Source organism: Phascolarctos cinereus, unplaced genomic scaffold (genome assembly GCF_003287225.1).
Source record: "Phascolarctos cinereus isolate Bilbo 61053 unplaced genomic scaffold, phaCin_HiC Scaffold_3;HRSCAF=262, whole genome shotgun sequence".
Lineage (NCBI taxonomy): Eukaryota > Metazoa > Chordata > Mammalia > Diprotodontia > Phascolarctidae > Phascolarctos > Phascolarctos cinereus.
Genome location: NW_027555736.1, coordinates 11,592,246 through 11,619,691, shown reverse-complemented (window position 1 = coordinate 11,619,691; position 27,446 = coordinate 11,592,246). Strand labels below are relative to the sequence as shown.

At 48.9% G+C, this 27,446-nt stretch overlaps 1 protein-coding gene across 5 annotated transcripts in view; it reads left to right on the top strand.

Moving 5' to 3' along the window:
• Positions 1–27,446, top strand: part of STAMBPL1 (STAM binding protein like 1) — a 40,117-nt gene that overhangs the window by 9,029 nt on the left and 3,642 nt on the right. For 4 of the 5 annotated variants that reach the window (XR_013485140.1, XM_020973614.2, XM_020973615.2 and 1 more), the window contains exons 2-8: positions 10,328–10,413; positions 13,977–14,194; positions 15,924–15,999; positions 18,759–18,854; positions 22,033–22,390; positions 23,526–23,650; positions 25,138–25,275. Coding sequence is in view for 3 of the 5 variants with exons in the window: in XM_020973614.2 (XP_020829273.1) it covers positions 10,384–10,413; positions 13,977–14,194; positions 15,924–15,999; positions 18,759–18,854; positions 22,033–22,390; positions 23,526–23,650; positions 25,138–25,275 (1,041 nt within the window). In the remaining 2 variants the exon portion in view is untranslated. Of the gene's footprint in view, positions 1–10,327; positions 10,414–13,976; positions 14,195–15,923; positions 16,000–18,758; positions 18,855–22,032; positions 22,391–23,525; positions 23,651–25,137; positions 25,276–26,430; positions 26,645–27,446 lie in introns of all 5 variants that reach the window. The other variant, XR_002321887.2, reaches the window with a different exon arrangement.

Sequence of the window (27,446 nt, the reverse complement as noted above, 5' to 3'; positions counted from 1 at the left end):
AGAGGGTCTGGAGAGAACCAGCACCCACTTTCTCTGTCTCCAGCTCTCTCTGTCTCACTTTCTGTCTCTGTCTCTCTCTTTTTCCCTTCCCGCCATCTCTCTCTCCCTCCTCCCCTCTCCTCTCCATCTCTCTGTCTCTGTCTCTCCTTCTCTCTCTTTTCCCCTCCCCTGTCTCTCTTCCTCTCTGCCCCCCCATCTCTGTCTCTCCCCCTACCTCTCCCTCTTGCTCTCTCTCCTCTTCTCCATCTGTCTCTCTTTTCTCCCTCTTTCCCCTCATCTTTCCTCCTTCCCCCCCTCTCTATCTATCTCTTCTCCTACCTTCCTTTTTCTTCTCTCACCTCCATCTCTATCTGTTTTTGTCTCTTCTCTCTCTCTTTTTCCCATCTCTCCTACTGCTCTCCTTTTATTCTTCCCCCCTTCCTTCCCTCCTTCCCTCCCTCCCTCCTTCTCCCTCCCCCTCCTTTGAGGGCTGTCATTCAGACTGCACAGAGCATCCATCCCTCTAGCTCACAGGAAGGACTGGGGCAGAAGGGTGGGTTCCTGGGTGGGATGGGCCGAAAACACAGACTTGAACGGTTCTGTGGTTTGATTCATCTTGCTAGAATGATCGTTTCCTGTAACATTTTATCATCTTGTTTTTCATGAGTGGTGAACAAGGAAGTTTTCTCCTCTGCAATGTGAGGGCCCAGTATTAGAGATGCTTGTGATATGAATAGCTCACATTTATAAGGTGCACGAAGGCTGACAAAATGCTATCTATCCATTATGTCATTTAATCATCCCATTGCCCTCTGTGGTAGGTGCTATGATTATTTCCCATTTTCCCAATGGGGAAACAGAGGGGAAGTTACTTTCCCAAGGTCACCCAGCTAGTATCTGAGGTGAGATTTGAACCTGGGTCTTCCTGAGCCAGGGTGTAGTACTGTAACAGCTCTGTTCCATCCATCCCTGCTTTATAGCCTCTGAATAAATGCTATGTAATGTAGGTTACTGGGTCCCTTAGTAAAAGTGTGAAAAATCTCAGGGGGAGACAACGTATGCTGTAGTGAAAAGCTCTTTGAACGGGAGTCAGACGCCCAAGTTTGCATGCAGACTCTGATGCTTCTTAACCATTCGTGCTGAGCACACTGCCGAATCTCTCTGGTTTCAGACCCCACAGAGCATCCATCCCTCTAGCTCACCGGAAGGACCGGGGCAGAAGGGGCGGGCTTCTGGGTGGGATGGACCGAAAACACAGACTTGAGTGGTTTCTGTGGTTTGATTCTTCTTGCTGGGACGTTTCCTCTAACGTTTTATCTCTCTGAGCCTCAGCTTTCTTATCTGTAAAATGGAGCTAACATTTGTGCCACCTGCCTTGCAAGGCTATCTTGAGGAAAGCCTACATATGACTGCCAGCTATTATTATTGTTACTGCTATCTGTCATTATTATTAACTGCTAATGAAAGGCCATGTCAGTTATTACTGATTATTCAGAGGCTGAGGTAGCAAAGGCCCAGCCTCGAAGACTGCAGCCCACCCGTGCCTCCGCATCCTGGTCCCTCACAGGGGTTACCAGTCGCGTGGGGAGGGGTGGGGTTCAGCCTAGTGCAGAGAGGGCCTTCCCTTTTGTTTTATTACCAGACTCCTCTGAATCATGTTTTTACATAATTAAAGGAAAGGCTAAATTTTAGGTAGAGATTAGTGAAAGTAAATTTATGATTGTTTTCTCCTCCAAGTTCATGGACCCCCTGAAATCTGTTCACGGACCTCTTAGTGGGGGTCAAGGGGTATGAAGGTAGAGAACCCCTGCTCAGAATTGCTTGCCCCAGGGTTGGATCCCAACCTGGCGGGCGCCATCTTTCTCAAGCACACGCCTTTCTACTAGCTGTTTCTGCTGTACCCTGTCATGTCCACCGCGGTCCTCTCTATTGCCCTTTGGGTCTAAGGCTCCCAGTCCTGGGGTATTCTGTGACTCAAAGCACGCAACATCCCAGGGAGAGGGCTTCGGTCCACAGGGGGGGCCTTTGTTTCAGGGAGAACCCTGGACTTGTCCCACTGGAGGCTGGGCAGGCTCCTGCCACGTCCAGGGACCCACATTCCGAGTGACTGAGGCTCAGTCTTCTGCCATGCTTCTCCTCACAGAGTATCTGCCACCTGGGCTACTCAGGGACACATTTTGTCACAGGGCTTTTCTTCTGTTAGAATTCCCTCCCAAGGGCTCCCTGCTTCTCCTCTCTGGGTCCCCTAATTTTCCATTGTTCCTCATTTTTTGCATCCTTAGAAAGGGGGACTGGAAGGGGCCATAGAGATCATCTCGTCTGCCCTTCCCCAATTTATGGGGAAACTGAAGCTCAGTGTCTGAAGGGTCTTGTTCAAGGTCACGTAGAGGGTTGGTGGCCAAACCTGGACTTGAATGCAGGGCTCCCGTCTCTTACTCCCAAGTGCATTCTACTCTCACTGGGAGATGTTTCCCTTTCTGTAGCTTTGATTGAGAGCTGGGGAGGACCTCCATGGTCATTGGGTCCAGCCTCCGCATTCTACAGATGGGGAACTGAGGCCCCACAGGTAGTCCAGCCTGGGTCATTCTAACCCTTGCCTCCCCTCAAAGATCGCCTTCCTTCCCACTGTCAGGAATTTGTGTGGAGATATTGTTTACATGTTGTCTCCTCCATTAGAAGGTGAACTCCTTGAGGGCAGGCACTGTGTTTTCACCTTTCTTTGTATCCGCAGTGCTTAGCACAGTGCCCTGCACACAGTAGGTGCTTCATAAATGCTTGTTGACTGACTATAAATCCAGCTCTTCTCTCATTTAGGTAGAACTTGGAAGTAAAGTTGGAGGGATAAATTGGGGTTAGATCCTGGAACTTTGGAGAAGTTTGATGGCTCTGGGATGGCATCCATGGGGGCCCTTCCTTAACAACCCAACCGTACTTTCCTGTCCCATCCTAGTTCTTGTCCAGGACACTCCTAAATCACTCATTAAGATAAAATGAGATAATATTTAGTAAAATGCTTCTCAAACCTTAAAGGGCTATATAAATGCTAGCTGATTGTTGTTCATGGAGGGGGAAGGGAAGGGAATGAGCATTGATTAAGCACCTACTATGTGCAGGGCTCCATGCTTACTGCTTTACAAATATCATCTGATTTGATCCTCATAACAACCCCACAAGGTAGGTGCTATTGTTATAACCATTTTACATTTGAGGAAATTGAGGTAAGCAGAGGGTAAGTGACTTGCCTAGGGTCACACAGCCAATAAGTGTCTGAGGCTGGATTTGAATTCAGGTCCTCTTGACTAAAGGACCCCCCCCATCACTGGAGGTCTAGCGGAGGCTGGCTGGCTCTAACCCTGCTTGTCAGGTCTGATGTAGTAGGTTCTTGCTAAGGCAGGGACTGGTCTAGGCAGCCCCGAGGTCCCTTACATCCTGTGAGCCTGAGATTACAGAACCTTTAGTAAATCAGTCCTCTTTATTCTCAGCAGGGTGCCGGGTGCTTAGTAAATGCTGACTGACTGTTCTGCTAAGGCAAACAGCTCAGAACTGAACCTTTAAATTCCTTCCCTGCTTTCCAAAGTACAACAGCTGAATTTCCAAAATGTAAGCACATTATAGGTGTCAGCACTTGGAGTAAGGCAGCTGAGACTCACTGCTATCGTGATAAAGAGATTCATCTTCCTTATCTCAGGTATACTTATTTCTTTTAATTTTGTAAGATGTACTTATTCCAGACTGTGGAGAGTAGTTGAAAGATAAATAAAATACATTTAATTTTCCCTAAAGCCACAGGATTGATTATGCACATATTAGAGCTTTGTGGGACCAGCTGAAAGGTGTTATTTTTTACTTAATTCAGTCTCTCTGCTTCGCTCAATCACGTTTTTAATGTATTTCTAGTATTCCCCTACATTGAACAAAAATTCAGTACATCAAAACATGTCTGTTTCTATAAAGCCTTTGAACCACATTTTAAAATAATGGGCAATCACTTCCTTTTGGACCTACACAGTCTGCATGACTCAAAATACCAGCAAAGGGATAGATCCAGGGAGCTGCCTTTTAAAATGCTATCTCTCCTTTGGAATGAACCCCTGAAAACCCAGTGGACCATTTTTGGTGCCAAGAGAAAGAGCTAGCTAGTACTCATGTGTCTCCACGTGTGATTTACACAATTTCTGCATCCTATGAGACCTTTCCTGACATTCAAAAGCTAAGTCCCCAAATGCAGCCTTTCTTATGAAAAGTTTGATACCTGAGAGGGACCGTAGAGCCCACTGATTGGTCCTTACTTTACAAAGGGGAAACCAAGGCTCCCCGAGAGGTGACTTGCCTAAAGTCACACCATTAAGCAGAGCAAGAGAAGGTAGTAGAAGCCAGGTCTCCTGAGGACTTCTTAGGAAGGATGGATCCCAGAATCTCAGGCTTCTCAGGGGCCTTGGAGGCCATTTCATCCAGACTGACAGTTACTCCTATAGTACCCCAACAAGTGGCCGTCCAACCTTAACACAATACCCAAAGAACGTTTTTCTATTTAGTTATAGAAATTATTTATAATTAAATATTTTACCACAACAAAAAAAAATTGATCCCCTAATGGGCAATGTCCTGGTGCCAAGGGTGTCCTTACACAGGCTTGGTCTGTTAGTAGGACCCTACTTGAATCCTTCCCAGTCTAGTCAAAACAGCCAGAGCTCATGTGCTCCAGGCAAAGCCCATGAGCACCGGAGGTGACCTTCCAGTACTTGGACATAAGGCAGAGGCACAATAGGCTGGACCCAAAATGCACTAGGAGGGTAGGTGGGATGGCGCTGGAGAGATGACATGGTGACTTTAGGGATCTAGCCCAGCTCAAATACCCTTCTTCTCAGGGCCGTCATCTGCATGGAGGCCTTGGAATATCACCATCTCCGTGGGGCGCCATGAGCCCAAAGGGCAATGACAGAGAGAAGTGTGGTGGATGCCATAAAGCACAGCGTATTTCCAGTGAGGGATGATATTCAAGGAATGAGGGTGGGGAATGTTTTTCATTCTTTTTTTTAAAAATCCTCTCATGCCAGCTCTGCCACAAGGCCTTGAACATTGCAGGCCCCAAGCGAAAGTTTGCTGAATGAATTTTGAATTCTTGAAGTAGTTCAAGTCTAGGAACCATATGATTCTGTAAGGAAGTTGACTGGTCACATGGTGGGAGTGAGGAATCAAAGATGGGAGCCTGAAGTACTCAAGAAAGCCTCCTCCCCAATGGCAGAACATGGGCTGCACTCACATACGGTGGAATGGCCCGGGTGGGTGGAGACCTGCCCTGTTGGGGAGGGCGCATCCACACTGACAATACGATATGAAGGATGGAGATCTCCAAATCCGAACTGAAGCCATGGTTCAGCACAGCAATCTCCCTCCTCCTTCTCAAAGCCTCCAGGATCCTGTCTCAGCTGCCTGTGTGACCTTGGGTGGGTCTCCAGCCTTCATTTTCCGCATCTGGAGAAGTGAAGGGGTTGGAGGGGATTATTTCTGAGGACCCTTCCTGCCCCAAGTCCTATGATCCTCGTGATCCTGAGTCATCAGGCAAAGCTTAAATTGTGCTCAGCACATTCTGCCGGAGGAGGCAGGAACATTCTTTAGAAAGAATTCTTACCAAGCTGCTTAGAATGGAGGAAAAAAGGGTTCAGCATGTAAAGAGATAAACCCTCAGCCTTCCAAATAAATTCATCTGGAGTAACCAGTGTTCTGCTGAACTTTGCCAAGGGACCTGCAGTCTCCAAGAAGTGCTTCTCAGACTTCCCAGGGAGGATTTGTCCTTCCAGTCTGGCTCTGGCCAGCCTCTTTCCAGGTTGATGGCAACCCGCTTCTCCTAGCTTGGGGATGAGCCTGGACTTGGAGGAGCCATCAGCTCCTCCTTTGTCCTGTCCACCCACCCCAAGTCACAGGAGCCTTGGGTCCGGAGCTCAAAGGGATGCAGCAGATCCCCAAGGCCATCCCGTCCCTTGCCACCCCTTCTTACTGATGAGAAAAGCCGAGTCTCCGAGTGAGCCAGTGACTTGCCTGGGGTCACGCAGCTAGCTGGTGGCCAAGCTGGCATTCCAACCAAACCTCTGGAGCCTCCTTCGGTGCTCATTCCTCTGACCCAAGGTGCGCGCTCAGGTCTGGTTTGCTTCCCGTAATCCCCGGTTCACTACAGGATGGGAAATTGACGTTTTTGGTCGCATCTCCACCTGGTGCCCAGTCTAGTTGGCCTCAAAGGGTCTTGTAGGTGGCTGAACAATGGGGCTGGCCCCATGAGGATGGGGGGCTCTTTGGTATGTGATGTAGACTTGAGCTCGGTTCTCTGTTAAGGGCTCCACGTAGACAATCTTCTGTACAGCATGGCAGTTGACTAGCCTGCCCAAGGAGTGTGAGCTGAGTGGAGAGATGTGGGGCTGGACAGAAAGGGGGCCAGGGCCTTCAAGACCCCCTTACCTCCACAGTGTGAAAGGGGGAAAGTGAACGTTTCACAGCTGTGTTCTCGTCAGTCATTGCCTTCACTCTCCACAGTCTGACACACGTCAGAGGGCAAGTGGTAAGAGATCTACATTGGAATCACAGTGTCGCGGTTTCCTGGTGTTCTGTGGTGGCACTGTCTCAAAGAATTCAGAGTCAGACCACCTCTAATCCAAATATGGGTATTTACTGAGGATTGGTGCCCCCAGAAGTGGGCTAGTTTCCAAGAGGTACCAGCAGCTTAGTAGGACAACACAGGCTGATCACACAACAGAAATTATGACTATTAAAATGGCCGGAGGGGTTTGTCAAGTGATTAGTGATGGGGGGGGATCCCTCCTATGGTTCGGTGGTCAGACATCCTGGCTGTGCTGCTTTCTGACTGGCCAGCTGTCGTGGTCCTGTCTTGGGACAAATGGATGATGTGATTGTGGCTGAGTATAAGAACACAACCTGTTCAAATATGCGAATTGGATCTGGGGGCAGTGGTTATATTGAGTCTGGGGGTAGCTTTATTAGGATTCCATCAATAGGACCTGAGTCTGAATCTGAGCTTGGCCACCTACTAGCTGTGTGATCTGGGGGAGATCATTTTAGCCCTTCAGATCTCCATCTTCTCATCTGTAAACTCAGGGCTGCATTGGGTGACCTCTCAATTCCCTTCTGCCTCTAAAAGTGGGATCCCATGACTCAACTCCCCTTGACCTCAAATCAATATTTCCAGTGAGTCATTTCCCAGAAACATTCACAGAGGGTAGAATGACTTCCTGAGGAAGTGATGAGATGCTATTCTGCAGGCAGGAATGAGACTCTACAAAGAGTCCTGGGAAATTGACTTTCTGACCTAGCGCACTCCTTGTTCTGTCCATCTGCCTTTTCTGTTTTTTGTTTTAACTTTCAAGTGTCGAATCTTCCAATCCTGACATATTTTCTTGTTAAAGAAACTATTTTCCTATGACCAGGATGGTAATAAAAAGGAACCTGGAGATTTTAATTAGTGATAATAGTACCTACTTACATTTCTATGGGGCTGGAATCAGAGACCCTGGTTTGAGGCTTGGACATGTCCTAGCTGCATGACATTGGACAAGCCATGTTGCTGCTCTGTGCCTCAGTTTCCTAATCTGTAAAATGAGGAAGTTGGACTCAATGGCCTTGAAAGTCCTTTCCCCCTCAAAGTCCATGATCCTGTGAGGACACACACACACACACACACACACACACACACACACTGAGAAATCAGGCAATCATCTCATTAACCTATTGTTGGATGGAGGAAGGACAAGTGACTATCTTGCTCCCCCTCTCCTCCATGTATTTGTACCATTTATACCATTTTCCTTGGGAGATGCTCTGACAGCAGGTGATGCTGCCTTCCTGAGATCCCTAAATCCTCCAGGGTCAAAACCTGCGACAGCCTTTCCCAGCCCTGGCCGGCTCAGCCTTTGGAGGAATCTGCTGGCGCCCAGGCTCACCCTCCTGATCTCTGCATTTGCTCCCAGAGACCCATCCCCACGATGGGATGCAGAGCTGCAGAATCTGAGGTTTAAAATGTTATATTATCTATGTTTTGTTGTATTTCATTTATTTTGTTAAATATTGTATTTTCTAGTTAACATTTTAATCTGGTGTGGGCCACACTTGGGAGTGTTGGGGGCCACCGGCGGCTCAGGGGCCACCTGTTTGATGTGTGTGGTGTGGATGATGAACCAGCAAAGGAGACTGAGAGGGAGTGATCCCACAGATAGGAGGAGAACCAGGAGAGAGCATGGTGTCATAAATACACAGCGGGAAGGGAGTGTCCAGGAGGAGTGGTCAAGGATGTCAGCTGCTGCAGACAGGGAAATAAGAATGAGGAATGAGAAAAGACTGTCCAGTTTGGCAAGTGGGAGATTGATGGTAACCTTGGCCAGAGCTCTGAGTGATGAGGTCAGCAGACAGATTGGAAAGGATTGAAGAGTGCGAGGGAAGGAAGGAAGGAAAGAAAGAAGGAGGGAGGAAAGGAAGGAGGGAAGGAAGGAAGGAGGGAGAGAAGGAAGGAAGGAAGGAAGGAAGGAAGGAAGGAAGGAAGGAAGGAAGGAAGGAAGGAAGGAAGGAAGGAAGGAAGGAAGGAAGGAAGAAAAAGGGAGGGAGGGAGGAAAGAGAAAGAGGGAGGGAAGGAAGGAAGAAGGGAGGGAGGAGGAGAGAGGGAAGGTAACTCCCCTTAGCTTCTCCCTAGAGCGCCATGTGCTTCCACTATCAGGGACTTGCCTGCTGGATCTCCTGGTAGTTAACCTTTTCCCCTCCCTTTCCCTCCTCTGTCTGAGAAGTCTTACTTCCCCAAATCTTCCTGCCTGCATTCAGTGAGGCTGGACAGATTAGCAGGTTTGCAGCTGCAGAGTAAATAGAGGCCTCTCCGTGTCCGGGTTTCCTGGGCTCCAGACCTGAGTCAGCTTTGCTTCTGAGGCCCAAAGGCTATTTTTAGGCTGCACAAGCTGGTTGGGCTGGAGGGTGCAGACAGGAATCCCTGCACACTGGCCGTGCTAGCCTCTGGGCCCTTCCTCAGGCTGTACCCCTCTCCCGTGGTGACATCCCTCCTCCTGTGCTCCCCTGTGTTCAGCCTCATCCCACCCTTCCTTTGAGGCCCATCTCAAATCCAGCCCTCCTGCTCCCCACCTTCAGGAAGTCTCAAACTAGCCCAGACCATGGTGGTCAGCCTCTCCATCCCCTAAGTGTCCACGGTAATCCTATTCTGTCATTTACTAACTTTGAGCCCAGCATTGACATCTCCTGGCTTCAGTGTCCTTATCTGTAAGATGAGGAAAGGGACCAGAAGTGAGGAGGAAAGGTTGATAAGCTGGAGAATGGTCAGAGGGGGGCAACCGGGAGAGTGGAAAGCCCCCTCTGGGTATAATCGGAGAAGTGGGTGAAGGACCTGGGGTGTTTCATCTGGAGGAGAGTCAGGATGGACGAGGGAGCCATAGTCAAGTATTGGACACCTGTCACGGGAAGGAGGCATCTGACTTGTTTGCTTGGCCCCAGAGTGCACTGTGCCTGACGCATAGTCAGCTCTTTATGAACGATTGTTGACTGACTAACCGAGGGCAATGGGAGAAAGTTACAAAGAAGCCAAATTAGACTGTATGTAAGGAAACCCCCCACTATGTGGTGGGCTTCCATGGAGGGAGGGAGCTCCCGGCTCCCTGGAAAGAAGCCAGACGACTTCCTTTGCTCATGGTTTGAACTAGTGGGCCTCGGTGCTCCGGACCCTCCCAAATCAGCCATCCTGTGAGCGTCGCTGCGACAACCGATATCTCCAGGCCCTTCCCCTGCTGGCATTCCACCATTCGCCAGTGATATCGCTGTAAATACAGCACACAGAATCACGTGCATTTTTCAGGATTTTTTTTTAAGAGCAGACCTGTCACTTAATTGATGGAGGAAACTCCCTTTCCCATGGAAGGCTGGTGCCTGATCTGTCCCCGACAGTCTTAGAGAGTTGCCTGGGCCACAGAGAAGTTAAGTTATTTGCCCAGGGTCACACAGCCAGTGTGTGTCAGGCAGGACTGGAGGCTCGGGGTTCTGGACTCCCAGACTCTGTCCTTTGCACCAGACTGCATCAGATGACTGCTCACATTAATTCATAAATGTCAGGGAAGTCCACAACAATAGAAATAAATTGACTGCCAATGCGACTTTGTGCTGGCTGATCAGCTTTCTAGATGAGAATGGGAATCCTTGAGGCCAGGGGCTGGTTCCATGTTGCCTTTTCTGTCTCCAGCACCGAGCACAGGACCCGGCATGGAGCAGAGCCTTCCTTCGGAAATGGTGGCTGAGTCGAGTTCATGCCAGCTCATGGACTGATTTCCCCTATGGTTTTGTCTTTTGTCAACAGATGCAGAAACTGAAAAGGAACTTTGAAGATCTTCATTTGCAGACAGACAGACCACCATGGATCAGCCTTTGACTGTGAATGCTCTGGTATGTCCCCAGCTGATGCTCGTTATGTCCTTTTAAAAAGGTGACCGTGCACACACTCACATGCACACGTATACTCACAAATGTGCTCATACACACTCACGCATATACTCACGTACTCACACATACATACACTCACGTGTTCACAGATACTTGCATGCTCTCACACACAAACACCCTTACACACATACTCTCACACACACATATACTCCCATACTCTCATACATATACACTCACAAAAACATTTATACGTACACACTCCCACTCACATTCCCCCCCCTTTCTCTCTCTCTCTCTCTCCACATACACACACACACACACACACACACACACACACACACACACACTCACTATATATACAAAAGTCCAGACCGTGGCCATGGACCACACTTGGGGCTGCCTAACAGAGGGCCTCTCTGCAGCCGCCTGGCACCCTCCTCATCTCCTCCTTTGAGGAAGTGATGAATATCGCTGCCACCTCATCAGGTCTAAAAACAACTGGGCAGCTCTGCATACGCCTGCATTTTGCATGAGTCTGGCCCATCATGGGAGGACGGCCTTTTTGGGGGCACTTTGGGTAAACCAGGCTTCCACTGGGTAGCAAGTGAGCGCTGGGCACTCATTGGGCCCAATGGGATAGGATGATTCATGTGTGGAAGGTTAGGACTGTCTGGAGGCATCCACCCAAGGGGCCCAGCAATCCCCAGACCACTTTGGCTGTTCCCCAGCCCCACCGTGGGGCCTGGAATCGCTCAGTGGGAAAGTCCATTTCTTAGCACCGCATCAGAAGCATACCAAGCATTGTCATGGGGTCCCTGCCCAAGACAAACCTGGCTTGACTCAGTTTCATTTCTCCTCTCAGAAAATGCCCCAATTTCTATTGAATTTCTAGTTTCTCTCTAAAGGATGACTGACTTCCTGCCATGCCCAGCCTGCAAGCCTTGTTGAGGATGTTGGGTGAAAAAGAAAAAGAAGCTTCTTAATTTAGAGCTCGGTAAGAGGCAGAGAGGTGTAGTGGAAGGATCGCACCGTTTGGAGTCAGGAGAAACCTGGGCTTGAATCTTACCTCTGGTTCTTGATAAGCCACTTTTGCTCTGAGCCTCAACTTCCTCTTCTATAAAATGGGGATAATAATATCCATATCACTCATTTCTTAGGGTTACTGCAATGCTCAAATGATAAAGAATTCCTACTTAGGACTTTGATTCCACTCAAAAATAAACTTCTTGAGGACAGAAGCTATTGGGTTTTTTAATTTAATTTTATTGTTTTCAATGATCAAAAATCTGTGTTTTATCCCTTCCTCTTCCCCTTGACCCCACTAGATAAGCTTGTAACAAATATGCCTAGTCACGTACAACAATTCTCCACGTGGCCAAAAAAAATGGACGGCACCTTCTGTGCCCTGAGTCCGTCCCCGTCTGCCAGGAGGCGGGCAGCAGACATGCCTTCCTTCTTGTCTCCATGTGCCTGGTTGGCACATAGCAGGCATTTAGTACATGCTGGCTGACCTGAATTAAAGTGGGTTTCACATCTGGAACCAGTCTGGGGGAGGAGAGGGTGAAAAAGCAACTGTATAGCAAGTGTTTTCTCAGTTCCCTTCAAGTCTCCGATAAATGTAAGAGGAGAAGGTTCTCGTACATTAGGGAGGCTTGCTTCAGCGGTGTTCAAGGCTCCCCCCCGAGGATTGTGGGGTGCTGACATCTAAGAATGGGGGCATCACAGAACAGAGAGGAAGGAAGGAAATTGCATTTATTAGACACCTGCTGCCTGCCAGGCTCTGTGCTGAGCACTATGTAAATATCCTCATGATAAGCCTGTGGTAGACACTTTGATCATCCCTATTTTACAGAGAAGGAAACTGAAACAGACAGAGGTGAAGTGACTTACCCAGGGTCACACAGCTAGAAAGTGCCCGAGGCTAGATTTGACCCTCAGAGCTTCCTGATCCCAGGTCCAGTGCTCCCTCCACTGTGCCACCTGGGTGCTTAGGTAGAGGCAGCGGTGTGTCATGGAAAGAGCAATAAATTTGGGGCCAGAACCCAGGTTCAAATCCTAGCTCAGCCAGTCACAATGACTTTGGGCAAGTCCCAACCTCTCTGGGACGGTTTCCTCATCTCTGAAAAGGGAGAAGTTCTGAGGTCCCTCCCTTCTCACTTTAGCTCTCTCTCTCTGGTCCCGGGATCCCCTGCCGAGGCTCAGATGGCTTAATTCTTTCAAAGAATTCAGGCGGGTGTGCAGATGATAACAGTCACAGGAATGACGATAAGCACCCCAAGAACAACCAGCATTGATCTGTTAAAGCTTAGAGAGTGCTTAAACGTATCTTAATCTCATCCTTGCCTCTCAACACCCTGTGAGATAAAATGCCCCCATTTTGCAGATAAGGAAACCAAGCCTCAAAGAGCTTAGATGCCTTGGCCTTGGTTGCACAGGATTAGGAAATATCAGAAGTGAGATTTGAACCCAGGACTTTCTAGCTCCGTGTCATAGCACTCAGTGACTCAGTAAGCTGAGGGATTTAGGTCAAGGGGGTGGACCCAAGGAAAGAACCCTTCCCAGATCCCCACTTAGTAAGACTCATAAGAGGTATTTAGTAAATATTTGGTGAATCCTCTGGAGCTCTTAGGTATTGCATTTGTCTTCTACTGGGATAGATTTTTGGAGGCACCAGTCAGATTTAATCAGGGTTGGCCACTGGGGCTTTGTACCACAGAATAAACATTGAGGAGTAGCGCTCACTCCCCACACAACCTACTCCTTATTTCTCATCTGGCCCTGGGCTACCAATCCCTGGGTCCCATTGCCACAGAGCCCCCTCATCCAGGGCTCACCTTTTCATGCTTCTGGAATCCCCCACCTGCCTCTCTCTCCTCATGGGGATCGAAAGGTTGGGCACTGCTGGCTGGGCTAGACACTAGGGCGACCACCCAGCCCCATGCAGACAGTCCTCCATGTCACCTCCTCCCCAGTGTCTTGGCTTGGTTATAATAAGTCCTGGTTATGACTTTGATTCCTTTGGAAAGTAAGATTCTAGGACTGTTTTACTTTTGTCTTTGAACCTTTGGGGCCAGACAGAGTGTCTTACTTACACAATTACACAATACACAATATACAATACACAATGAATTATTATTATTATTGAATTACACTAAAGATTATTGGATTGGGTTGGATTGGATTATACATCTGGACACCTCGCTGTCGCACAGAAAGGAACGGGATTTTCAAAACAGAGTACACACATTTCCTACATTTCCCACTTTAACCACCACCCACAGCTCCCCTTTGGTGGAGACATTGGCCCAGTAGAAAGTGCCCTGGGCTTGGAGTCAGAGAACCAGGGTTCACATCCTGGCTTTCTATTTCATACCTGCACGACCTTGAGCTAGAGGCCTCCAAGGTACATTCTAGCTGGAGATCTATGGTCCTTCGTTAGAGCTGTGTGGGCTGACCTCCAAGCACCATTCAAGGGTTGAGCCTCCCATCCTGCCTCACCAGGGAGAAGGTTAGGAGAGCATCCTTCCTGGACTCACACTAGCTGTGGTTCCCATGTTGCTTTGCAGAAAAAGTTAGCTGCCGAGCCGGACCACACAGATGTGTCCCTGAGCCCCGAAGAACGGGTCCGGGCCTTGAGCAAGCTAGGATGCAACATCACCATCAATGAAGACATCACTCCGCGCCGCTATTTCCGATCTGGGGTGGAGATGGAGAGAATGGCGTCTGTGTACCTGGAGGAAGGAAACTTGGAAAATGCCTTTGTCCTCTATAATAAGTTTATAACGTAAGTCTTCTGTGCTCATCCCGTCACACATTGGGCTGGGAGTCAGGAGACAGAGGTGGAGGGCAGGGTCTAGCCCTGCATCTCACTGGCTAACCATGTAACCGTGGAAGGGCCCCTGACCCAGACTGGGACCTCCATTTTGTCATGGATGAAAGGGGCTGGTGTGCTGTGGGGCAGCAGGTAGATTACATGATGGGAGGTAACCGAGGAAGAATAGAATGTAAGCTGCTTGAGGGCAGGAACGGCTTCATTTTGTCTTTGTATCTCTGGCACATCATCAAAGCTTAATAAATGCTGGTTGATGGATTTATTGATATCCTAGAGTCCAGTCCGCCTCTGGTGCTCACTAGCTCTGGGACCTAGATAAAACCAAACCACAGCAGCAATGATAATGATAATGGCTAGCATTCATATTGCACTTTGAGATTTGTAAAGTACCTTTCCTATTATCTCTTAACAACAGCCCTGGGAGGTAGGTGCTATCATTACTCCCATTTTACTGATGGGGACACTGAGGCAAATAAGAGATAAGTGACTTGCCCGGGGTCACACAGCTAGTAGATGAGATTTTATTTTATTTTATTTTTTTAAGTCAATTGGGGTTAAGTGACTTGCCCAGGGTCACCCAGCTAATAAGTGTCAAGTGTTTGGTCTGAGACCGTATTTGAACTCAGGCACTCCTGAATTCAGGGCCAGTGCTCCATCCACTGCATCACCTAGCTGCCCCATGTAGGTGAGATTTTAAAAGGCTGGGTGACTTTCCCAATGTCACACAGCCAGAGGATGGGAGCCAGTGGATGGCATAGCAGATGGGCTTGGGTTCAGGAAGATGAGTTCAGAAGCTGCTGTGTGACCAGAGGCACATCGCTTAACATCTCTGAGTCTGGCTATATTGCTTCCATGCCACAAGTTATGTTAACGACACATTTTGTGGATGTATTGGGCTAACGGGGCAGTCCCACAGCCCGGCTGGGTCCCTGCCATTGCTGGGAGGAAGCCTCTTTACAAGGGCTAACTTCTCCACTGTCTCTGGAGCCCAGGCTCATCTATTGCTTCAGGCTCCCATTTTATGCTGGTCTTCTGGAAGTTCACAGCCTGGGAGGAGGCTTGAGAAAGGAGCTAGGTGAGTTATTTAGCGAGGGCAGAAAAGCAAGCAGCCTTATTCCCGACTTCCTGCCAAGGGGGAAATTAAAGGGTGTTCACCCCCATCTTGCTCCCCTCTGTTCTTAGCTGCTAACGGGGTTTTCTATGAGCCTGGTAGGAGGCATTCCATGGCTGTGGCCAGGCTTTCTGTTTTCTAGGCATTATCTCATAAACGTGAACGGAGGAGGCGTCCCCACCCCTTGCCTCAGGCACTGGCCCTTCTCCAACCCTTTAGGGCTTCTGAGGCAGAAATCACAAGCTGATAAACTCTTGTTGACTTCTCTGTTCTGTGCCTTCCTGAGGAAGTGGGAAAGATAGAGCCTCAGCCTGGGGGTGAGATGAACTATGTTGGAAGCCCCCAGACCAGGGCTCTACCCACTGAACCACACTGCCTCTGGCTGATGCCAAGGCCCAGTCTGTGACCTTGGCCTGGAGCTGACTAGGCAAACGCAGTAGAAGAAAACCAGGTGGGAGCAGGAGTGAATTAAACATTTCATGTATGAAAAGACCCTTATTCCTTTCCTCACAGACACGGCGCATCTTCTATTGTCACATAAAGCAAAAGGTCCCTTCTTTCCTCTTCCAGCCTCTTCGTGGAGAAGCTGCCTAGCCACAGAGACTATCAGCAGTGTGTAATCCCAGAAAAACAGGATATCATGAAGGTACCGGGGGGCCGCCCCGCTGGGCATCAGGCGCCCCTTCCGCTCTCCCCGCCAGCACCCCCATGCCCCAGCCTTCAGTCATTTAGATTTCTGTTTGGCCGCTCTGTCACCATTACTGGTCACAGTGGGGAGGGGGCTTCACTGACACTAACCATCCTCGGGCCGCTGGCATGGGGCCACCTGGTCACTCACCAGGTGGTGGGAAAGCCGTCCTTCCACTTGTTTCTTCTCAGCAAGAATGAGCCTGAGACACACTCCATGAGCAAGGGACCAAACCCAGCACTCTTAAACAGCAGCTGCAGCCCCATCCCTTGTGAGGGTCGGGGTGGGTGCCATTTTAAGGCAGCTGTACAAATTCAGTGTTTGTGCCCAAGCCAAGTACTTTTGCCCGTGTGGACCTGGCTTTAGAGCTGGAAGGAGAAGGGGGAGGGGATGGGGTGCTCCAGACAGGGAGGAAGACTGTGGCAGTGAGTCTAGGGAATTTTGCTTCTCCAATGCTCATCATAGTGCACGGCTGACCCTGTGCAAGGCCCTGCTTGGGAGCCTGAGCTCTGGTGGGTCTCATGAGGTTTAAGGGAGGGCTCAGTGATGGGCCTAACTCTAAATGTGCTTAGGATCAGCCCTCTCGGCCCCTAGAGGCTCATCACCATGACCATGGCCACCGGGGATCCCTGTTTTTCAGCACAACTACTCAAAAAGCCCAACTTGTGAGGTGTGGAGGGCTTGTGGTGTGGGCTAGCAGAGAGAGCTCCCATACAGCCACATCCTGGCACTGCAAGGGTCAAAGTCACATTTGTTTTATTGTGGAAATCACTGGACATACATCCTGAAATCCTGGTAGTACCTAGATCAGCACGTCAAGCACATGTGATCCCATCAGTGTCTGAACACCCTCCACATTGCCCATGCCAGCACTCTCTAACCCAGGAGATGAGTCTCCTTGTGCTGCCCGAGGGTCAGATGTGCAATGATCTGCTCAGGGCCACAAGAGGGTCCAAGATGGGATTTGGCCCCAGGCCCACTCTTCTATCTGTTAGGCTTTGCCTGCCCTAGAAGAGCCAGGAGGCAAGCATTTAGTTATCAAGCACACACTTACTATGTGCCAAGCACTGGGGGTACAGACACGAAGAAGAAAAACAGTCCCATGTGCCTATCACAAGGTGCACACAAGATGTGGACAAGTCATGCTCAAAGGAATGGTCTGATGGCAGTGGGGGGGGGGGGCTGGGGACAGACCTAGAAAGGTCTCCTGTGGAAGGTGGGACCAGATCTGATGGGAGTGGGTGGTGGGGCTGGAGACAGACCCAGAAAGGTCTCCTGTGGAAGGTGGGACCAGATCTGATAGCAGTGGGTGTGGGGCTGGGGACAGACCCAGAAAGTCCTCCTGCAGAAGGTGGGAGCGGATCTCATGGGAGTGGGTGGGGGGCTGGGGACAGACCCAGAAAGGCCTCCTGCAGAAGGTGGGAGCCAATCTGATGGGAGTGGGTGGGGGTCTGGGGACCCAGAAAGGCCTCCTGCAGAAGGTGAGAGTGGATCTGATGGGAGTGGGTGGGGGTCTGGGGACAGACCCAGAAAGGCCTTCCTCAGAAGGCCAGAGTGGAGCTGAGTCTTCAAGGAATCCAGGAGTGGCTGAGGAACGTAGAGCCTGGGCCTGTCCTTGGTATTCAGAGGAAGCCCTTCTAACTTTCTATGCATTTACCGTCTTAGAGCATGACTCTGGGACACTGAGATTGACTGACTTGCCCAGCATCACACGTGTCAGATGCAGGACTTGAGGCCAAGACTTCCAAGGCCAGCTCTGGCCAGTCTAGTCCTAAACATAAATATTAAATAGCTTCTCCTGGTTTATTTTTGCTATTCTCTTAAATTCTTTCAAAGTTGTTCCTTTTTGAAAGAGGTGGAAGTTCTGTACCAGAGCTGGCCACTGGCACTTCACATAGAATAAGTACTGTGTTTCCTTCCAAGTCAGGAGGTCCTGCTGATGGCTGCTCTTCAGTCCAGCCCACATGGACTTTCTCCAGGGGCCATTGCCTGTGAGAGAAATGGTGATTATTTACTCTGAGGAGAAGCAGTGCGGCCTAGTGGGTAAAGAGCTGGCCTGGGTTTGAGTCCTGCCTTTAACACAGTTTATAGGCTTTGTGACCCAGGACAACTCCTTTCAGCATTCCCAAGAGTTTGCTGACCTCCATCAGTGAAAGGAGTTTCCTCCTCAGCTCCTGAAACCAATGAAAACTTGAGTTGAGACACTCCATCCCACTACCCCCAAGTTCCCTTGTCTAAACATTTTCAAATAGAGTGAAGAGCCTTGTATTCAGAACCAAACACCCCAGGCCTGAATCTTTTCTCTGCCACTCAATACCTGTGGGAGTAGTGCCATGGAGAGTGCCTGCCAAACTTGGAGTCCAGGGTACTGTGTTCAAATTCTAACTCTGATGCTTCATTGGCGTGTGACCTTGGAGAAGTCTCAATCCCTCTGAGACTTTAAAATGACCTCTGTGGTCCCTTGGGGACTACGGACCCTGGCATCCTGGGATCCTAGGTCACCTGACCTGCCGGACCTCAGTTTCCCCTCTGTGCAATAGGGGATTTAGACTCAGGGCTCTCTTCGAACTCCACTTGTGTCCCTTAAGAAAGACAGATTTATTTTGCGTTTTTCCATTTGCTTTCATGTTCCTTGACTCATTCTACTCCCCAGCTGTTGATCTGAAAGTGTCTTCCTGAAATCCCCACTAATCAATCTGTATATATATTTTTAAAAGAAACTGAAGGAGATTGCCTTCCCAAGGACAGATGAATTGAAAAAGGATCTTTTAAAGAAATATAATGCGGAGTACCAAGAATGCTTGCAAAGCAAAGTAAGTGGGGCAACTGTGCTGTTCATTATCTTTGAATATTTCCTTCAGTCTCATTTCTGTGTGATGCATCTCTCAAACGTACTAGGCACCCCAATGAAAAATTAACACCATGATGATGTCAAAGTTGATGAAAAATTCATGCCCCTAATTCTCAAGCAGAGCATTTCCGCCAGCCTGCGGTCTCTCCACTTCTCTGCTGCAGCTAATAAAGCAAAGTGTTAGAAGATGGATTTCTGGCCCTGATTTAAAGTGGGCTCTTTGCCCTGAGTGTGCCCACTTTGCAGGGGTATAGATGGAAGCTCTTGGCTAGCCGAGAAGACACAGCTCAAGGGTCAGCGGAGGGGAGGGGCCAGTCCCTGGCAGACCTGGGCCGGAGTATATTGGGTCAGAGGATGAGGCTCTGAATCTTGACTTGGGCCACTGCTGGGTCAGGACTGCACAAGAGTGGCTTGGAAGGTTGGGTACTGTGCCCTCTTTTATCGCTTTGAATCTGGGGTCTTGTGGCTGCTTGACAAGTTCTGTTGGAAGTCGTCCCTTCCAGCCGGGAGGTGAGGCATCTTGCAGATCCTTATCTAGGAAGAAGCCTGGCCCCAAACAGAGAATGAAAGAGAATGGCCCAAGCCCAGACCCCAGACTTCAGACTTCAGGGAATGAATCCACTCACTTTCTCTCGCATTTTTCCAAAGGCACGTTTTTCACTTGTCTCTTTGGCTTCATCGTGGCTCCTCAACGTCATTATTGCATGGCGGCCCATTGGTATGAACTTTGGAAATGGCTGTCCAGGCCTTCCTGGACACAGTCAACCAAATTAACGAGCATTTTTAAAGCACCTACTATGTGCAAGGTGGTTTGCTTAAAAGTACAAGAGCAAAACAGTCCCTGACCTCAGAGGGCTTATATTCTATCAGGGAGGTAAATGTATACATGGGTAGTCATACACAAAATGGAATATGTAAGATAGGGGAGGGGGAGGGGAGAAGGCACTAGCAACAGGTAAGACTTCATGTAGAAATTGGCCCTAGATGGGCAGCTAGGTGGCGCAGTAGACAGAGCACCAGCCCTGAAGTCAGGAGGACCTGAGTTCAAATCCGGCATTACACCAAACACGTGACACTTACTAGCTGTGTGACCCTGGGCAAGTCACTTAACCCCAGTTGCCTATAAAAAAATGGCCCTAGAGTTGAATATTGAAGGGAGCTGGGATTCTGAGAGGTGGAGGTAAGGAGAAAGTACATTCTAGGTAGGAGGGATGCCAAAATGGAGATGGACATGAAGCATCATTGGAACAGCAAAGTGGGCCAGTGTGGCTGGACCAGAGTGCATGTGAGCGCAAGTAATGGGTAATAAGGCTGGAAAGGTCAAGTGGGGGCCAGGTCCTCCAGAGCTTTGAATACCGCCAAGGACAAGTTTCTATCTGATCCTGTGGGTAATAGGGAGCCATTGGAGTTTATTGAGGTGGAGGGGGTGGGAGGAGCAGTACGCTCAAACCTGCACTTGGACAGTCACAGTGGCAGATGTGGGAAGGAGAAGCAGGGAGAAGGAGCCAGAGACAGGGAGACCAGTTAGGAGACTAAAGAGTCCAGGAGAAAAGCGATGGGGCCTGAGCTCTGCAGGGAAGAGAAGCCAGACTGCCCTAACAGACACCAGGGGGAAGGTCGCTGAGGTCACAGAGTGCATTGAGAGAAGGCTTGGCTTTGAGTCTGAGGATCCAGGTTCATATCCTGCCACTGTCTGCCTGTTGTGTGACCTGAGCAAGTGACTTCCCAAGGCTCCCATCTGGAAAAGGGGGATGTCGAGCCAGATGTCCTCCAAGGTCCTTCTAGCTGACAATTCAAATTTAATTTAAAATTAAAATTTAATTTTAAAAATGGCTGCCACGTGCCATGGACTGTGTTAAACACTTTACAAACATTACCTCATTTGATCCTCAGAACAACCCTGGGTAGGTGTTATTAGGATTCCTTCCCATTTCACAGTTGAGGAAACTGAGGCAGAAAGCGGTTAAGAGCTTTGCCCCAAATCACATGGCTAGTAAGTGTCTGAGGCCAGAATCAAACTCAGATTTTCTGGATCCTGACACTGGTCTCCTGGTTGTTCCACAGACAAGACGGTGTCTCTCAGCTGTGGAGGTTTTTGACCTCTGGATGTAGAACACCATCTCCTCCATTCTGCCTACTGACCTCGCTGGCTTCCTTTAAGTCTCAACTAAGATCCTACTTTCTACAAGAAGCCTTCCCCAACCCCTCTTGCCTTCTTTCTGTTCATTATTGTATATAGCTTGATATATACATATATATGTATGTTTGCATGTTTTCTCCCCTATTAGATTGTAAGCTTCTTGAGGGTAGAGACTGTCTTTCACCTCTTTATGTATCCCTGTCACTTAACACATAGCGTAGCACATAGTAGGCACTCAATAAATGTTTACTTCATGGGCTCCAAGGCTGTATTCACTGTGGCACCAAGCTGCCTATAAATCTCAGATCTAGAGCTTTGTCATATGACTTCCTGCATTCCAATACTATGTTTGGAGTAGCAATAAAGCCAGAGAAAAGTCAGCCAATCAAAAAACATTTATTAAGTGCTTACTACATGCCTGCCTCTGTGCTGAGTGCCAAGAATACAAAGAAAAGTCAAAAACAGTCCCTGTCCTGAAGGAGCTTGTGTTTTAATGGGAAACGTGCACATTACTGCGTTCCTACAAGATCCACAGAGAGTCAACCCAAGGTGGTCTTGGAAGAGAAGGTTGGCAAAGGGATGTGCTGGAAGAGGGCTAGCCCTGCGTCCTCATACATCGCTGGCTGGGCAGCCCTCCTCAGATCAGTCCCTGCGCTCAGGACTCTGGGTTCCAACCTCAGCTTTGCTACTCGATCCCTTTGTGAATCTGGGCAGAGCACTTCCCCATTCTCTCCCTCAGTTTCCTCATCTGTAAAGTGAAGCAGGGTTAGGCTCGTTCCCCTCCAGATTTAAACGTATATTGCTGGCACACACCTCTGATAACATGGGGATTTGGAAATGCTTTGCGGAGTGTTTCTGAGGAGGTTTGTGACCCCTTAGGAGCGCCCGGCTGTGCCCCCTCTGGCACAAAACAATCCTGAGTGCCCGTTTGCCCTGGTACAGCCTTTGCAGTTGGGGACACCCTCTGAGGAAAGCGCGGGCTTACATGCTTTTGTTTCAGAACAAATACAAAGCAGACGTCCTGAGGAAGCTGGAGCACCAGCGATTGATCGAGGCGGAGAAGCAGCGGATTGCGCAGATGCGGCGGCAGCAGCTGGAGACAGAACAGTTCCACTTCTTCGAAGACCAGCTCAGGAAGCAAGAGCTGGCCAGAGACCAACTGCGCAGCAAGGAGGCCCCGGTGCTGTCCGAGCAGACTGATGGCAACGCCCTGTCTTGCTTCTCCCCTCATCAGAACAGACCCTCCCTTGGCGTCTTTTCGGATCAAGCTCCTAGAAGCGATGCTCTCACCTATGCTGGCCAGTCGCCACCGGTGAACAGAGCGTTGAAGCCAGCGACCGCTCTGAGCGCTGTCCAGAGTGAGTAATGGGACGTCTAGGACGTCCCTGGCCTGCGGCAAGCTTGGCCATTGGCGCCATACTTAGGAGCCGAGCCTTTGGGTGGGGCCTGCGTGTCTTCTGGCAGAATTTTCAGGAGCCCTTTCAAATGCAACCTCACTTTCCATGGTATACACCTGAGGCGTCAAACACCGGCCAGATTAAAATATAATTGGGAAATATTTAACAGAACAACTACAAATACAATAGGACACAAATAATGTTAATATGTGGTTTTGTTTTTGTATTTTTTTTTTGGCTAGGCAATGGGGTTAAGTGACTTGCCCAGGGTCAACACAGCTACTAAGTGTTATGTGTCTGAGGCCGGATTTGAACTCAGGTCCTCCTGACTCCAGGGCTGGTGCTCTATCCACTGCACCACCTAGCTGCCCCTTTAATAATAAGCAGTTATTGTATGTGGTGATGATCTTTCAAGGATTGTCATTTATCATGTTATGGATTGGAGTCTCTATAATGACCAGTGGGCATGGAAATACTTTTAAATTCAACACTTTTTGCTTGAGTCTGGCTCATCCCTACCTTTCTAGCCTTATTTCCCATTACTTCTCTCCATGTTCCAGCCCCACTGGCCCATTTTTGGGGGCACATTCTATTTCCCATCTTCACACGTCTGAAATGCACCCTCTTTTCATCTCTGTTTCTTAGAATCCTTAACACTCTTCAAGGCTCAGCTCATGGACCACTTCCTACAGGAAGACTTTCCTGATGCCCCTACCCATCAGTACGCTCTCCCTCTCCAAATGACCTCACTTTCTTAGCTATTTAACTGTTGTACACCCCAGTAGAAAATAAATTCCTTGAGGGAAGGATTGTTTTTTGTCTCTCTCTGTGCTTGGCATCATGGGCTGGAGATAGTGAACACTGAACGTGTGCTTTCTTGCATTGGAGTGATTTGAGTCCCAGCAAGGCTCTTGCTTTTCCAGCATCCTTGGTCTTAACTCTTAGCTCTGTGCCGTCTTTAACACAAAATGAGCTCCAGCAGCAAAGGGTATCGGGCTTTGCCTGGATGCTCACTCCGTGTGCTCTGCTCCAGGAATGTTCCAGGACAACAAGTGGCCCTAGTCTTGAGCTCCTGGTCTCTCCTCGTCTTTTTCAGACCTGCTGGTGGAGGACCTGCGATGTGTCCTGCTCCCCAGGGATCTCTGTCACCGATTCCTGCTCTTGGCTGAGTCAAACACAGTGAGGGGCATAGAAACCTGTGGAATTCTCTGTGGAAAACTGGTATGTGGGCTCCAGCCTTTCCTCTGCAGGCAGGGTTTTGGGCTTTACTGTGGCAAGGTGTGCTGCCACCACCAAGGATGAGAATGAATGCTGACATCTCAATAATCCTCTAAGCACTCCTCACAGATTTCCTCATCTAATTGCACTCACGATTGTTCCTCAGGCCCTCCAAGGGGTCTGGGATCTCTGCAGTGTACACACTCCCTCCCAGCACCCAGATCACTCTCCATCCCTGTCTCCCTATCCTGTTGGACTCCCTTCCATGTCTTCCCATAAGATGCCCTGGGGGGTGGGTGAAGGACAATCCAATGGGCTGGAGACATTCCTTGATTTCTCCTGGTGTTTCAAGGATTCCACTGGGGCCCACAGGCTGTCCACTGGTTTTTCCTCTCTCTTGCCCATCATTTGGTTTTGTTTGTGGTAAGGCCAAGAGTGATGCAGTTCATTTCCTTCAATAGTACATCATGGAATTGTAGGGTGTCAGACTGAGAGCTAAGACAAACCTGGAGGGCAATCTAGTCTACCCCAGATGAGAGAGGGGAAAGGAGGGTGCCAGGTCTGAGGTCCCTTCAAGGCCTAGATTTATGTTCTGGGACCTTTAGCAACACCTTCAATGGTGTCATCCACAGAGAACATAGATTTCTTTACTGTATCTTTAAGATCACGTCTTCAAAACAGTCACGCCAAGATTTTGTGGCCTCTTCAGGATATGGTAGCAAAAGTACATGTGAATGCAGGCTGTATTCAGCCAGCAATCATCAAATAAATCTACTGGGCAGTTGTCAGAGACCATAGACTTCATCTTCTGGCCAACTTCTGACCAGGATTTTAGGTTACACCCTGCCAGAGTCACAGATTACTCTAGAGCCCTCTGTTACGGTATAGGTTGCAAAGGTCATATCCCCATCACTATTGATATGATCACAAATAAAATGTTTGTAGAAGGAAAGGAGATCATTGAAAATGCTAGAAATCCATAATGAACATCTTTAGCTTTCAGAACCAATCTCATATAATAAAATAGCCCTGAAGGTGGGAAGGAAGGAAGGAAGGAAGGAAGGAAGGAAGGAAGGAAGGAAGGAAGGAAGGGAGGAAGGAAGGAAGGGAGGGAGGGAGGGAGGGAGGGAGGGAGGAAGGAAGGAAAAAGAATGGAAGGAAGGAAGAAAGGGAGGGAGGAAGGAAGGAAGGAAGAAAGAATGGAAGGGAGGGAGGGAGGGAAGGAGTAGAGCGAGGGAAGTCTTGCCACCTGGCTTTGGGTTAAATAGGAAGCTTACACCTTGAATGACAGACTTTGCCTGGGGGTCTCAGGCACAAGGCTCGATGCCCCTTGACACCTGCTCTGCCTATCTCTTGGGCACTTTCCGGGCTGGGACCTAGCCTTGGCAGGAGACAGGGTTCTTTCCCTGTTCCCCAGGGAGACAGTGCTCCTTTGTTTCCTGGTGTGAGGATGCTTGCTGATGAGCGCCTTCTCACTGACCTTCTCTTAGACACATAATGAGTTTATGATCACCCACGTCATCGTGCCAAAGCAGTCGGCCGGCCCAGACTACTGTGACGTAGCCAATGTGGAGGAGCTGTTCGGCATTCAGGACCAGCACAGCCTTCTCACCCTAGGATGGATCCATGTAAGTTTCACACCTCACCCCAACTCCTTCCGGGGTCTTGTCTTCAGTTGCCCATTTTGCCCAAGGGGACGTGATGACAAGATACAGCCATCTTCTTTTGGCTTCTCATGCTAATTATTTATGTATAAATACTGGAGAGGCAGCGTCCCTTAGAGGTAAGAGCCTTGACATCAAGAAAGGCCTGGGTTCAAATTCCACACCTTAAATTTATTAGCTTAATGACCATAGGAAAGTTCCATAACTTCTTACAACCTCTTTCTCTGGAAGAGTGGGGTAATACTGGCCACAGTACATTCCTTCCAAGCATGTTCCAGAACCCCAGAATCTCAGAGTTGGGAGGAACCTCAGAGACTAGTCACCATTCTGAACCCTCTCTAGCATACATGCCTGACAAATGGTGACCCATTTCCTGAAGACCTGCTCCAGAACATGGCAGCCCGCTCTTCTTCTTCCATTCATTCAGTCCTTGGAGATGGCTAGATCAGTCCAGACTGGCCTCCACATGGATTTTTCGGTGACAACCAGAAAACTCAGTTTGACTAAAATGAGTTCTTCCCCAATGCCGTGAACTGCTTCACAGGATGATGAGTTCTCCCTTATTGGAGGTCTTCTCACTTTTTAAAAGTGGCTTATTGAACATCTTATGCTGTGGAGGGGATTTTTTATTCAGGCCCAGTTTGTCTAGTTGGCCCCTGAAGCACCTTCCAGCTTATAGATTCTGGGATGCTAACTGACCTTCGTCCTGCCACAGGACCAGAGGACCCTCAGTCTAACATTGGAAAGAACCTCAGGGTCCATCTAGCATAACCTCCTTATTTTACAGAGCAGGAAACTGAGGCACAGGGCAGTTAAGTGATCTACCCAAGGTCATGCAGGCAATAAGCATCAGACAAAGAACTTGAATAAACCAGGTCCCTGGATTCTCCATAAGATGTCCCTTCAGTACACTGGAACCTTCCTCTGAACCAGCAGGCCAGCCTGCTCTCTGAGGAACATGTCTTATTAAGATGATGTCCTTGAGGGTGGTGGTTCCTGAAGAAAGCCCATTCTAAGCTGCAGTCAGGTGCTTCTCCTCATCCTCGGACAGAAGGATGTGGGTTCCTAAAACTGGGCCTGCTCCCGCCCTTACTTCTCTCCAATGCATTTATAATGCAGACATTTCTCCTTGAATTGTGCTGTCTGCAAAGATAAGCTGGCTTTGCCCTTCATCTGCTGGTGAAAGAGAAAGCCGTTCGGAAGTCCTGGGTGACTTCTTCAAGGAACAACCACCAGAGACTCTGGCTGGCCTTGTCCCTCAAAGAAAAGATGACCTGTTAGTGACGTTCGCGATCCAAATGACCATGCTGCCCACATTGAAGAGAAAGTGGAGGTAATGAACATGGGACAGCCATGCAGAGCTAAGGGGCCCCTTTGTGTTAAATCCTGAGCCAAAGGGAAGGTTGGATTTATAAATATATAAATAAATATAAATAAACCTGGATTTATAAATTTAACAGCAAAGGTCTTGATGTGTTTTCAACAGTAAAACAGAGGGTCGGGGATTTTTTTCCCTTTTTTTGCATACTGTGATTTTTCTTCTTCAAAATTCCTATAAATGTTACCTCAAACCATCTTAGGGTAGGGACATGTCCGAGGGAATGGGGCAGCAGGAAGGACATGCTAATTTGGACATCTCTCTAATACTAATAACAAATAGTAAGTATCTCTAATAATAAATACTTGACTATTAGATTTAATATTAAATTAAATAGTACCCCCTCCCCAAAGATGATGAATACATCAGAGGGGGTTATTAATTAGTGAGAAGCTGCCTCCCTAACAAACCCCCCTCCCTTCCTATGGCTCTGTGTCCTCTTGCACCTCAAAGTGAAAAGTCTGTAAGCAGGGAATGTCAGTGGAGACTCTGTCTGAGAAAGTATTGGTGTGTGTATTTCAGCCTGTCTGGGTGTATAAGAGAGCAATCAGGGGCCTGGGAGAGAGTGTCTGAATCAAATTTCTTTTAGGGTGTCGGGTCCCTGTGATCCAGCTGAAGAAGAACCTGGCAGCCAATGAAGTCCCAGCTCCCTGCCTAGGGCCCCCAAAGTTCGCTGGCCCCTCAGATCCCCTCATCCCCTGGCTGTTTTGTGACAATTTCTGACTCTACTCATGGCCAATGGGCCACTGACAGCTCC